The 14,164-nt window shown below is 36.6% G+C and overlaps 1 protein-coding gene across 9 annotated transcripts in view; it reads right to left on the bottom strand.

Moving 5' to 3' along the window:
• Window positions 1–82: 82 nt before the first annotated feature.
• The window catches only part of LOC100456237 (general transcription factor IIH subunit 2), a 32,395-nt gene continuing 18,313 nt past the window's right edge, over window positions 83–14,164 (bottom strand). For all 9 annotated transcript variants that reach the window (XM_009240788.4, XM_054555613.2, XM_054555614.2 and 6 more), the window contains 8 exons: window positions 13,768–13,858; window positions 13,462–13,549; window positions 12,713–12,820; window positions 10,156–10,219; window positions 6,886–6,989; window positions 6,228–6,330; window positions 2,221–2,260; window positions 83–534 (listed from right to left, as the gene is read on the bottom strand). In XM_009240788.4, coding sequence (XP_009239063.1) covers window positions 415–534; window positions 2,221–2,260; window positions 6,228–6,330; window positions 6,886–6,989; window positions 10,156–10,219; window positions 12,713–12,820; window positions 13,462–13,549; window positions 13,768–13,858 — 718 coding nt within the window. In that variant the 3' untranslated portion in view covers window positions 83–414. The remainder of the gene's footprint in view (window positions 535–2,220; window positions 2,261–6,227; window positions 6,331–6,885; window positions 6,990–10,155; window positions 10,220–12,712; window positions 12,821–13,461; window positions 13,550–13,767; window positions 13,859–14,164) is intronic.

Raw genomic sequence — 14,164 nt, 5'->3', positions numbered from 1 at the left:
AACTATTGATAAATTTTCATCTTACACTGAATTTACATTTAGACAACTTTCTTCTTACACTAAATTAATAAATTAACATAAATCATAAAGATTCTGTATTTAATTATAAAAACATACAATTATCACATCAATTTAATTATTATAAGTAGTTTATACATACTGCATAATGACTTTGAAAACAGTATAACTCAAAATAATAGAAAAGAAAATTAATTGAATGAAGTATACTGAATTTCAGGTATTTCTGTGACAACACAAATTTAAAATTTAATAAGATATTACATTTTCTTAGCAAAAAGTTTCTTAAGTCAGATTATTGTTTCTTGTTTTAAATGAAGCTTCTTCTAAAGAAGTCATTTTATTCACAGTTGCACATTTCTTTTTAACACATACAATGTATACTACATGCTGGAATCAAACACCTGAAGGAGCTGGAATCTTATGAATACAGCCAGGGCAACAGTGTAGAGAATCATGAACAAAAACATCACAGTCCACACAGAAAACATTTTGGCACACAGCACAAACATAAACCTGTAGTGAAAAGAAGAAAAGTGATAAACTAGTTTCCAAAAGTTAATTACAGCACAGCTAGATGACATTCAAGGTGTGCTTTGCTCTTTTATATCTCTACCAATTTTTTCCCGCTGCCTACTTTATTACTTCCAATGTACTCTATATTCTCAAATCTAAGGCAATTAATTTTTTCCCCAAAACTGTCCCTTAGAAATGAAGGAATGATTTTGTTTTTGAGTCTTTAAAGTCTATTCTATTATAGTTCGCTCTCAATTATTTCATTCTAAGATTTAGGAAAGACATATGAGCTTCAAACCAGCGCCACTTTTGAATGCTTAGCAAGACCACCTGATTGATTCAATTAAAAAGAGAACCATAAAAATTTAACACAGATTTAATTATTCTTAGGGAATGACCTCACAATTGCAAACGTTATATTTCCCTTTCAAGTAAACCTTTAAAAAAATATGTCAAATGACACAGATAAGACAAACAGAAAGGAAAAAACTACATTTGTTCTTTCAGCATTACATATATGAGTACTTGCGCCTTGGGATAAAATTTCCAGGGCAGCTTCATACACAGATTCAAAAATCACTAAATCTCAGAAGTATTTGGCTTTGGATAAAAAAATAAATAAATAAAATGAATGAATAAATAAATCTCAAACAACACAATGACCTATTCTTAAAAACTCAAATGAGGCCGGGTGTGGTGGCTCATGACTGTAATCCCAGCACTTTGGGAGGCCAAGGCGGGCGGATTGCTTGAGCCCAGGAGTTCAAGACCAGCTGGTCAACATGGTGAAACCCAGTCTCTACTAAAAATACAAAAATTGGCTGGGCATGGTGATGCACATCTATAATCCCAGCTACTTGGGAGTCTAGGCACGAGAATCACTTGAACTCGGGAGGCAGAGGTTGCAGTGAGCCAAGATCGCATCACTGCACTACAACCTGGGTGACAGAGCAAGAGTCCGTCTCAGAAAATAAAACCAAAAAACTGTCAAATGATTCAAAAAGTGGTTCCAGTTAAGAGGAAGCTACTGATGTCAAAGAGGTATATAAAATTTAATAAAATTACTTTATAAATTGTGACCGTGGAATAGCAATACTTCTAATGATTATTTTATATATAGTTTTAAATATGAACATGTAACTAAATTAAAACTTAAAGCTAGACAGTGATCCATATTATTTACAAATATACCAGTTTATATATTAAAGTTGGTCCTCTTCAAAATTTAAAAAAATATTCTCATTGGCATAATGGAAGAATCACCTATTATCTGTGGCCACCTTAAACAACTTCAATGTGTTATCACACAGCTTAAAGTATAATATGAAGAAAATATTTTAAATACTTTAAGACTAAATGCAGTTTAGCTTGAAAGCTAAAGACAAATTACATGTTTACAAGGGTGTACCAAAGTAGACAAAACAATCAAAGAATTTTAAAAAAGAAGAAAAAAATTTTTAAAAAGATGAATTACAAAATATCTTTATAGCAAAAATTAGAATGCAGAATAACAAAACTACTATTTAAACTATTTTGTTCCCATTTTACCTTCACCTATTGTCATTATCTTTACAAGAAATAAACTGATATGAGCCTGGTCTTTAACAACCTGTTGAAAACTTATAGTACCATTTATTTCAATATTTCTTGTACATTACTTAGTATTTAGAAAGCCAAAGAACTTACATGTTGGTCTTTCAATTCCCCCTGACATCCATAACAAAATCTGAAAAAAAAAGTTTAACAATCAGTTTTTTCTTAGAATTTACTCATTAAAATAGTTCAGGAAAATCTCAATAACTAGAATCCTTTAAATAATATGTACTTGTCTTCACACATGACTTTCAGGAAAAAGAGTTAAGAATACCAATAGGCCAGGCACGGTGGCTCACGCCACTTTGTGAGGCCCACAAAGCGCTTTGTGAGGCCGAGGCGGGTGGATCACCTGAGGTCAGGAGTTCGTGACCAGCCTGGCCAACATGGCGAAACCCCGTTTCTACTAAAAATACAAAAATTAGCTGGGCGTGATGGCAGGCGGCTGTAATCCCAGCTACTAGGGAGGCTGAGGCAGGAGAATCGCTTGAACCCAGGAGGCGGAGGTTGCAGTGAGCCAAGATGGTGTCATTGCACTCCACACTGAGCAACAGGAGCGAAACTCAGTCTCAAAAAGACAATAATAATAATAATAATACCAATAATTTTTAAAAATCCCACAGTATATACAAGGTCATCTGACAGCCCAAAATTTAGTTTTTATTTTAATTAAGGTTAAATGTGAGCATGCTTTATTTTTCTTTTTTTTCGAGTCAAGGTCTTGCTTTGTCTCAAAGCCTGGAGTGCAGAGGTGCTATCACGTCTCACTACAGCCTTAACCTCCTGGGCTCAAGTGATCCTCCTGCCTCAGCCTCCTGAGTAGCTGGGACTACAGGCATGCATCTCCATGCCTGGCTAATTTTTTATTGAGACAGGGTCTTGCTATATTGCCCAGGCTGGTCTCGAATGCCTGGGCTCAAGCAATCCTCCCATCTTGGCTTCCCAAAGTGTTAGGATTACAGGCATGAGCCACCATGCCCAGCCAGAAGCACTTTCAAATTTTTGTTTGATAGTCACTTATTCTAATAAGTGCTACTTTGTGATTCGTCACAGTTATTGGCTATGAATCTCCAACTACGAAAGAAGAGAATTTAATTCTCTTTCAACCATCTTGAACCCAGTAATGCATAAATATTTAACTAGTGTCATTCTCAATTCTTTCTACATAGTTACGTCTTCCTTTTGGATACAACAATAATCAATGTTTAGTTTACTATGCCTATAAAAATATTCTCAGCTAAACCATAAGTCTTCCCCTATTTAAAACATTTTTTTCCTGGAAATACTGTGTTGCTATTCCCAAGGTTAATTTCCTATGTAATTGACACTAATTCAGGCCTAATCTTCTCTGGAATAGTCTAACTGTCCTCTCAATATGTTCAAATACATCAGGAGTTCTACAGTTTTCATCCCCTTGGTGATCTCTCTCCTGGAGCACTCTGACTGTCTCCAAACTGGACGGTTCCCCATATGTGACACACAGGTATCATTCTGGAATTTCTCCTTACCATCATCCTAGGCCGTTCTTTAGCCTGTTTTGAATTATATTCATATTACTAGATCCCATGTCATTCTCTCAGTTCCTTTGAATCACCTACCTCTTCCAGACCTTCCCCAGAAAAATCTCTTTTTGAGACCTTATAAGTCTGAAAATGTCTTTATTCTACCTACACGTAACTGATAGCTTGGCTGGGTATCTAAGTTGGTAACAATTTTCACTACAAACTTTGAAGGTGGCTGCTCCCTCTCTGCATCCAGTGTGGCTAATGAGAAGCCAAATAATTTTAATTCCAGATCCTTTGTGTGTGACCTAGTTTTTCCTCTCTGGAAATGTTTAGGGTTAATGATTTATTGTATATTCTGAAATTTCACAATTATGGGGTCTGTCTTCTTTCAATACGTTAGGCACTTGGCAGTCCCTTTCTTTTATCTTCGTTGTAGAGATGAGGTCTTGCTGTGTGACTCAAGCTGGCCTGGAACTCCTGGCCTCAAGTGACCCCCCAGTCTTGGCCTCCCAAAGTGCAAGGATTACAGCTATGAGCCACCCTTCCCAGCCAACAGGCCCTTTCAATCTAGAAAGTTCTGTCCTTCAATAGAAAATTTCTTTGAACTATGTCTTCGATGATTTTCTATCCTACTTTTTTTCTTTTTTTCTCATATCATTCTCATATTGGACCTTCTGGATAAATCCACCAGTATTCTTATCTTTACTGTCCTATTTGAACCTCCTTATTTTACTCCTTTTATTGTACTTCCTGGAATATTTCTTCACCTCTATCTTTTACAGTACTGGGTTTTTCATTTCTACTATATTTAACCTCAACCATAAGCAAATAAATACCAAGCTAAAACAATGAGACTTTTTTTTTCTTTTGCCTGTTTTGGCCAATATAAAAAAGTTTCATAATACCTAATGTTGGCTACATGTGGGAAAACAATAAATGAAACTTCTTTGAAGAACAACTTTACGATATCTATCAAAATTCACAAAACATGTAAAACTCTTGACTCAGTAATTTTACCTCTAGGAATTTACCATGCATTTATACTTGTACAAATGTTCAAAAATATAGATATAAGCATTATTTGTTAATAGCAAAAAAAAAAAATCTTAAATATCCAACAGGAAGCAATTGGTTATATAAACCATAATTATCCCTGAAATATGCAACAATTTCAAAAACAACATTGATCTAGATATGGTGATATTAAATGACTTCCAAATGATTTAAGTGTGAAAAGCAAGATGGATGCATAATTGTCTTCTGCTAGCCAGTAAATGTTTAATGTGATTCCTAAATCCTGGATTTCTTTTTTTTTTTGATGGAGTTTCGCTCTTGTCGCCCAGCTGGAGTGCAATGGTGTGATCTTGGCTCACTGCAACCTCCGCCTCCCAGGTTCAAGCAGGATTCTCCTGCCTCAGCCTCCGGAGTAGTTGGGGATTACAGGCACCTCCCACCACACCCAGCTAATTTTTGTATTTTTAGCAGAGACGGTGTTTCACCATGTTGACCAGGCTGGTCTCAAACTGCTGACTTCAGGTGATCCACCTCCCTCGGTCTCCCAAAGTGCTGGGATTACAGGCGTGAGCCACTGTGCCCAGCCAATCCTGGATGTTCTTAAAAGTAGTAAATCTTTATTTTCTGAAAACTATTCTATAAAAGATTGACTACCTCTATTTCAGACCTTATTTGTTGTATTTCACACAAATAGCATTCATAAAAATACTTAAAGATTTTAGATAAATTATGTTATGCCAGATTTTTTTTTTTTTTTGAGATGGAGTTTCGCTCTTGTTGCCCAGGCTGGAGTGCAATGGCACGATCTTGGCTCAGTGCAACCTCTGCCTCTTGAGTTCAAGCGATTCTCCTGCCTTAGCCTCCCAAGTAGCTGGGATTACAGGTATGCGCCACCACACTGGGCTAATTTTGTATTTTTAGTAGAGATGGGGTTTCTCCATGTTGTTCAGGCTGGTGTTGAACTCCTGACCTCAGGTGATCCGCCTGCCTTGACCTCCAAAAGTGCTGGGATTACAGGCATGAGCCACCGTGCCCAGCTTTTTTTTTTTTTTTAAGAGATGGTGTCTCACTATGTTGCCCAGGCTAGTCTTCAACTCCTGGCCTCAAATGATCCTCCCACCTCAGCCTCCCAAAGTGCTGAATGAACCTCTTATTTTCAGTAGTGTGCTAGGACTGGATTGTACTGGCTCGAAAGGATATATTGTTAAATATGTATTCAAGAGAGCTGGTTGTTAATTGGTAGCTAAAAACTGGCCGTGGTGAGAGTATTCAAACCATGGAAATCAGCAAATACTACCAATCAGGGCTTTTGTTCTTTTCCTTCTGGAAAACTGATTTAGTAGTACAATCATCACCCTTATTTATACATAGGTGGGTTTAGTGAAATTATTTGGTTTCTGGAGATTCAGATCTATTTAGCAATGAGTCATTTCAATCATAACCATGGCATTCTTTATCTCATCTTCCATATTAGAAGTACTCTTGTCCAAGTTAATCGGATTATTTTTTAAGGTAGTAACAATCTATTCAAACATTAGCTTACCACTTATAACAGATATAAATTAGTCCAAACTGAAATACCTTTCTCCATTATATTCTTCTAGGGGAATTTCTTGAAAAGCATCCAAAGGAAACAAATGATGGTAAGACCGTGCCAAGTGCGGAGCAGAAACCAAAGTAAGACCTAACACATTAAGCAGAGAGACATGTTGAGTAGTCCAAACCTCATGAAGACAACGGCTGAAAAGCCAAAAGATGTAACTTCAGCAGAATATTTTCAGTTTCTTTTAGGATGGCAGTTATTAATTTTACCTGTGGCTATAACAGAAGATTGTAGAATGGAGTCTTAGTTCTGTCACAAAGTGTGTAACCAACCTGTCTTGGTCTATTTGCTTACTTATATTATAAATGAAATAAAATTTGACAATTCTATTAGTTTAATTCTTCATTCTTATATATATTTACTTTATAAAGGTAAGAGATGGAAAAATGTCTACTACATCTACTGCACTGCCTTTAAAGAATATACTTTTTTCAGAAAGAGGATCAGGAAACTAGAATGCTACATTTATACCTGGAAGTGGAGTACTGGGCACACAATTTAAAAAGTAATCTATTTTTCTTTGCACAAATTAAATCCAGGAACATATCAATAACTTAACATTTACATTAATTTTAGCAGCAATACAGATAAGAAGTCATTCAAGATTTACTGAATAATGAATAGTTGGTTTCTTACCACAGATTTTACATTCAACAGGTAGCTCACAGTACTTTGCCCGACACTGTGGGCAGAAATAGCCTCCTAATGTAAGCCCTGGCTCAGTATTGCCATCCAAATGCCTGTAGGGGGAAAAAAGGTAATATATAATGATCTGAAAAGTTAGAGCAGGAAAGCACACTATCGTGACCTTAAAATCTTGACATTATTTAAAAATCTATTTAAAAGTCTGTATTTTTGGCCAGGTGCAGTGGCTCACACCTGTAATCCCAGCACTTTGGGAGGCCAAGGTGGGTGGATCACCTGAGGTCAAGAGTTCAAGACCAGCCTGGCCAACATGGTGAAGCCCCATCTCTACTAAAAAAATACAAAAATTAGCCAGGCACCTGTAATCCCAGCTACCTGGGAGGCTGAAGCAGAATTGCTTGAACTCAGGAGGCAGAGGTCGCAGTGAGCTGAGATTGCACCACTGCACTCCAGCCTGGGTGACAAGAATGAAACTCCATCTCAAAAAAAAAAAGAGTCTATATTTTAAAAAAATTTATAACTTTTTGTAGAGATGGGGGTCTTACTATGTTGCTGGTCTTGAATTCCTAGCCTCAAGTGATCCACCTGCCTCAGCTTCCCAAAGTGCTGGGATTATAGGTGTGAGCCACCGTGCCTGGCCTAAAAGTCTATTTTTAAATCTGTGAGTATGTCTTATAGCTCAATTATGCTACATTCATTATTTTCCCCCCTTCAGTTTTTTTATTTTATTTTTTTTGGAGACAGAGTCTCACTCTATTGCCCAAGCTGGAGTGCAGTGGCGCAATCTCAACTCACTGCAACCTCTGCCTCCCAGGTTCAAGCAATTCTTGTGCCTTGGCTTCCTGAGTAGCTAGGATTACAGGCACGTGCTATCACACCCAGCTAATTTCTGTATTTTTAGTAGAGCTGGGGTTTCATCATGTTGGCCAGGCTGGTCTCAAACTCCTGGTCTCAAGTGATCCACCTGCCTCGGCCTCCCAAAGTGCTGCGATTACAGATGTGGGCCACTACACCCGGACCTTCTCTTCATTTTTAAAGTTTCTATTACTATCTTTGAATTCACTAATTTTTTCTTCTGCAGTGTCTAATCTGCTGTTAATCCCAGCCAATACATTTTTCATCTAAAACGCTGTATTCTTCATCACTAGAAGTTTGATTTGGGTCTTTTTTATACCTTCCCTATCTCTTCTTACCATTCTCATGTTCTCTAATATCCTGAACATACAGAGTGCATTTATAATTGCTGTTCTAACATCTCTGTCTACTAATTCTTTTTTTTTTCTTTTCTTTTTTTTTTAGATAAGAGTCTCGCTCTGTCACCCAGGCTGGAGTGCAATGGCACGATCTCAGCTCACTGCAACCTCTACCTCCTGGGTTCAAGTGATTCTTGTACCTCAGCCTCCCAAGTAGCTGGGATTACCGGCGTGCGCCACCAGGCCTGGCTAATTTTTGTGTTTTTAGTAGAGATGGGTTTCGCCATGTTGGCTATGCTGATCTAGAACTCCTGGGCTCAAGTGATCCGCCCACCTGAGCCTCCCAAAGTGCTAGGATTACAGGCATGAGCTACTGCACCCAACCCTTTGTCTATTAATTCTACCAACTGGGTTATTTCTGGGTATGTTTCCATTCTGTGATTTTTCTCCATTTTATGGGTCATATTTTCCTTTGCATCCCTGGTAATTTCTGCCAGGGATTGTGAATTTTGCTTTCCCAGACATTGTGAAGTTTGCTTTGTTTTGGGTGCTGGATTTTTTCTTTTTTTTGTATTCCCTTAAATATTTAAGGGTTTGTTCTAGAATATACTTCATTAACTTGGAAATAGTTTAATCTCTTCAAAACTTGCTTTTAAGCTTTGTTAGGCTGGTCCAGAACAGTTGTTAGTCTAGATTTTTCCTTTCTTTTTTTTTCTCCCCTCTGGTTCCAGTTCTTGTGATAGAATTAACTCGATCCCATTACTGTGGACTCTATTCAATGCCCGTCATGTTAAGAGGTATTTTCATACAGACTGGTGAGAACATGAAAGTTCTCTGTGTGAGCTCTGGGAATTGTTCTGTCTGCTGCTTTCCAGTGATTCTTTCCCTGACTTCCAGTAGTCTCCTCACACAAAAGTGCTGATCAACACTCAGCTGCTGACTCATGAGCAAGTCTCTGCAACTCCCCAGAGAGTTCTCTCTGTACAGATCTTTCCTCTCCAGTACTCTGACCTGCAAAATTATCGCCATCTCAGCCTCCTTGAAAGATGAACTTTGTTTCTTCAACTCAACAACATCTCCAGCCTCTGTCTGCAGCCTGGAAATTCCATCCAGGCAGTAAGCTGGAGTGCTCTTAGGGCCCATCTCATTTGTTTCCCTTCTTTCAGGGATCATTATCAGCAAGGCTTGCTGTCTAATGTCTGAAAACCACTGTTTTATATATTTTGTCTGCTTTTTTTTGACAGGAGGGTAAATCTAGTCCCTGTTACACCTTTTTGGCTGGAGGCAGAAATCTTGTTTGTGATTTTTAAGAATTACTCTCCTAAATTTAATTTTGTTTTATAATTATGTAAAATACAAAGCTCTGAAGTTAAAACAAGGTACAGTAATATTCTATATAACATTTTGGTCAATGATGGACCACATATATGACAGTGGTCCCATAAGATAATACCACATTTTAGTTGCACCTTTTCTGTGTTTAGTTACACAAACACTAAGTGTTACATTACAACTGCCTACATTATTCAGCACACAATATGCTGTACAGGTGTGCAGCCTAGGAGCAATAGGCTATACCATATAACTGCGATGTTAGTAGGCTACACTATCTAGGTTTGTGTAAGTGCACTCTGTGATGTTTGCACAATGATGGTATCACCTAATGACGCATTTCTTAGAACGTATCCCTATCATTAAGTGATGCATTCAGAAAAGTCTAGGGTCTATCCCTTTGCTTTTCCCTACACACTCACTGAGGTAAACATCAAAAAAAAAAATTTCGCCCTCCACCCCTTTTAAGTTTTTATTATTTCCATACTATTGTTTTTATTATTAACATAAACAAGTATATATATCCACTTACATCTCTACTTTCTTCTTAGGTGATTAGTAGCATACTACAAAATTCTCTCAAACTTACTATTTTACTTAGTAATATATCCTGAAGATCACTCCATACAAGTATATAGAGATAGTCTTCATTGCCTATCTTTTGAATTTATAACTTAAAAGAAGGAATTAAAAATGTAAAAACATGATCACTGATATTTTCAAGGTCTTTACTTACGCCATGCTGAAAGAGGGTTTTGCATCCTGGTCAGATAAAGAAGCAATGGTGTGCTGAGGAAATCCTTCATAGAAGAAAATGTATTACTTTCTTTTTCCAAGCAAACAGCAGAATTCTAGGACTAAGAACCTAAAAATGTTCTTATCAAAAAGCCAGTGAAGTTGTACAAAATATCACTTTACCACCTTTCAGACAAGCTTATGACAGCATGATGAAACTAATTCCAAGCTACAAGAAAAAGTAGAGGAAACGGGGGAAACACCTGTCTATATATGACCTCAGATTCTGAAGTTCATATATATATATTTTTCTTTTTTGAGATGGAGTCTTGTTCTGTCACCCAGGCTGGGGTGCAGTGGCATGATCTTGGCTCACTGCATCCTCCACCGCTTGGGTTCAAGCGATTCTCCCACCTCAGCTTCCCAAGTAGCTGGGATTACAGGCATCTGTCACCATGCCCAGCTATATATTTTCTAACTTAATAATGATTAACACTACTTTTTAAAGAGGTTGTAATTTTTACATCATTTCTGATACAACTGAAGACATCATAGTACACCTTCATTTTATCTAAGTTTAGACTTTTAGGTTTAAAATTTTGAAATGCTCAAATCTTTCATGTAATTTGTTTTCCATATATAATTTTAAATTCTGAAAACATGTTCAGTAAAAACAGAAACCATTTTTAAAAAGATATATTACATAAAAAATTTAAATGTATCTATATATCAAAACAAATAAATAAAAATAAAGGCAAATAACCAACAAGAAAAATATTCGCATCAGGTGACTGAGAAGGGTTAACATTCCTAAAGGACTCTAACAAATAAATTATAAATTTAAATAACTTTAAAATGAAATAAGAAAATATATCAGTAAATCAAAAAGATTGGCTAAACATAAGATCTAAAATGTATTGAATGTTTACATCAAGCATTATTCTAAATGCATCATCTGTATTAACTCAATCCTTGAAACACACAATAAGGTAGACAGTTACTGACATCATTAAACACATGAGAAGACTGTGGAAAAGAGAGGTCAACTAGTAATAGAAAAGGCCAAAAGTAGAAAAGCATTCTATTTCATTAACATTTAAAAATACATATATTAAATAAGGAGATTATTTTTCTATTTAAAAGTTATACCTTTTTTCAATATAAATGTAATAAATTTTCATTGTAACATTTTTGTAAAATAGAAGAAAATAACATTTTAAAAAAGTGATCCAAGGCCGGGCACAGTAGCTCAAGCCTGTAATCCCAGCACTTTGGGAGGCCGAGGCGGGCGGATCATGAGGTCAGATGTTCAAGACAAGCCTGGCCAACATGGTGAAACCCCGTCTCTACTAAAAATACAAAAATTAGCTGGGCGTGATGGTGCCCGCCTGTCATCCCAGCTACTCGGGAGGCTGAGGCAGGAGAAGTGCTTGAACCCGGGAAGCGGAGGTTGCAGTGAGCTGAGATCGCGCCATTGCACTCCAGGCTAGGCAACAGAATGAGACTCCGTCTCAAAAAAAAGAAAAAAGAAAAAAAAAAAAGTGATCCAAAACCAGTAATTTCCCCTCCTTTGAGCAATTTGGTGTACTTCCCTGCAAGCTTTGTCTTTGCACAGTTTATATTACACAGCTTTGATCATACAGTACAGAGAATTTTGTAGCTTATTTTATTTTTATTTTTATTTTTTTGAGACAGAGTCTTGCTCTGTCACCCAGACTGGAGTGCAGTGGCGCAATCTCAGCTCATGGCAACCTCCGCTTCCCGAGTTCAGGCGATTCTTCTGCCTCAACCTCCTGAGTAGCTGGGATTACAGACGTCTGCCACCATGCCCAGCCATTTTTTTGTAATTTTTAGTAGAGACAGGGTTTCGCCATGTTGGCTAGGGTGGTCTCAAACTCCTGACCTCAGGTGATCTGCTAGCCGCGGCCTCCCAAAGTGCTGGGATTACAGGCATAAGCCACCATGCCCGGCCTTTGTAGCTGATTTTAAAAATTTCTGAATGTAAGTATTTTTCTTTTTTTTCTTTTTTGAGACAGAGTCTTGCTCTGTCTCCCAGGCTAGAGTGCAGTGGAGCGATCTCGGCTCATTGCCAGCTCTGCCTCCCAGGTTCACGCCATTCTGCTGCCTCAGCCTCCCGAGGAGCTGGGATTACAGGCGCCTGCCACCACACCAGGCTAATTTTTTGTATTTTTAGTAGAGATGGGGTTTCACCGTGTTAGCCAGGATGGTCTCGATCTCCTGACCTCAAGATCCGCCCACCTTGGCCTCCCAAAGTGCTGGGATTACAGGCGTGAGCCACTGAGCCCGGCTTAATATAAGTATTTTTCTATAAACACAGTTTGTACCTTTCTAGCCTTAAAAATAAAGAAAGCCAACAGTATTTTCTGGGTGACAGGACTACTGGTAGTTTTAATTTTTTTTTTCCACTTCTCTGTACTTTCCAAAATTGCTTCAACAAGCATATTTTTTCTTTAAAAATTCTTAAATATTACAATAACTTGTGCAAATGAAAATAGAGAGCCTAGATATGTATTTTTTAAAAACATAAGAACACTTACCCATACGAATAAGTGAGCATTCAGAACTTGAGCTAGCAGGAGGAGGACTAACATGATGTGTGAGCAACTCTTTGTAATGGCTTTCATCTAAAATAACATGGTATGTGCCTACCAAGATGAAAAGGGGAAAAAAAACAGCTTCATAGACATAACGAACTATACGTTCTATGTAATTCTGTAAAAGTTTTATCATCTGAAAATGTACATTTTCAAAATAATGATTTTAGCTAAATTATCACTTTTAAAACCTTATTTAAATAATATATCTAAATCAACTTCTCTAGGAATAACTGTAATTACAATTATTATTATTATTATTATTTTAACATATAAATAGAGACAGGTCTCACTATGTTAACCAGACTGATCTCAAACTTCTGGCCTCAAGTGATTCTCCTGCCTTGGCCTACCAAAATGTTGGGATTACAGGCATGAGCCATCATGCCTGGACTGTAATTAGAATTTAATTAAAGACAAGTTATAAAATGTTTATAAAGAATTACATACAGTAAAATTTCCAGCTTTCCAAGAGTTATAATACTTCCTCTAAATACTGACATAAGTACTGAAAACTCTTTGCATTTTGAGATGATTTCTTATGGAATCAATGATATATTTAAGATGACCGCCCATATTTTAGACTACTTTAAGTTTAGTAGCTCAGACCAGATTAAAACATCCTAATTTAATTCATAAATTATTTCCTACACAGTAATTATGAGCAAATATTAAATAAATTATATATATACCACCAGTTTCACGAGCAAGTACAGTGCAAACGCGAACTTCTGCAGACAATCCAATAACAGATACTCTAATTTTAGCTGCCTTTAGGGTCTTCATAAAATCCAAGTAGATAGATAGTTTTAGGAAAGAAGAAAAACATTTAAGATTTAATGTATTTGAAAAATAAAGAATGCTCTGAAAACTAGTAATAAATTCACTACATCTACCACAAAGATGAATCACACATACAAAAATATATATATATAAAAATAAATTTGCTACAGAATTCTCTTTACAGTTGTAACTTTGGTTTTGATTTTTTGGTCTACCTTGATTAGATCATAAATATTAGATGGATCGCAAGTTGTAAGGCTGCTAAAGATGATTAGTACTTCTCGACTTGTATGTCCAGGCATGTGTCTTAAAAGAAAGATAAAATACACTCCAATTAGGTACAACAAATTATACTACCAAAAAATTTACCCAGAAAGAATAGTAAACATAGGATTACACATTTAGACTATAGAATACCTCATTTGTTTCAACAATGCAAGAACAGGTTGTGAGTATATTTTAAACACTTTAATGTAAATTTTTCTAAAATGAGCTACGCACTTCAAAAAATTGTTAATTGATTCATTTAATAAATATTTACTGAGTACTCTCAAGTTCTGGGTATAGAGTGATAAACAAGACTGACAATGTTCCCGACATCATTAAACTTAC

Source organism: Pongo abelii, chromosome 4 (assembly GCF_028885655.2).
Source record: "Pongo abelii isolate AG06213 chromosome 4, NHGRI_mPonAbe1-v2.0_pri, whole genome shotgun sequence".
NCBI lineage: Eukaryota > Metazoa > Chordata > Mammalia > Primates > Hominidae > Pongo > Pongo abelii.
This window is presented reverse-complemented; position numbering and strand designations above follow the sequence as displayed.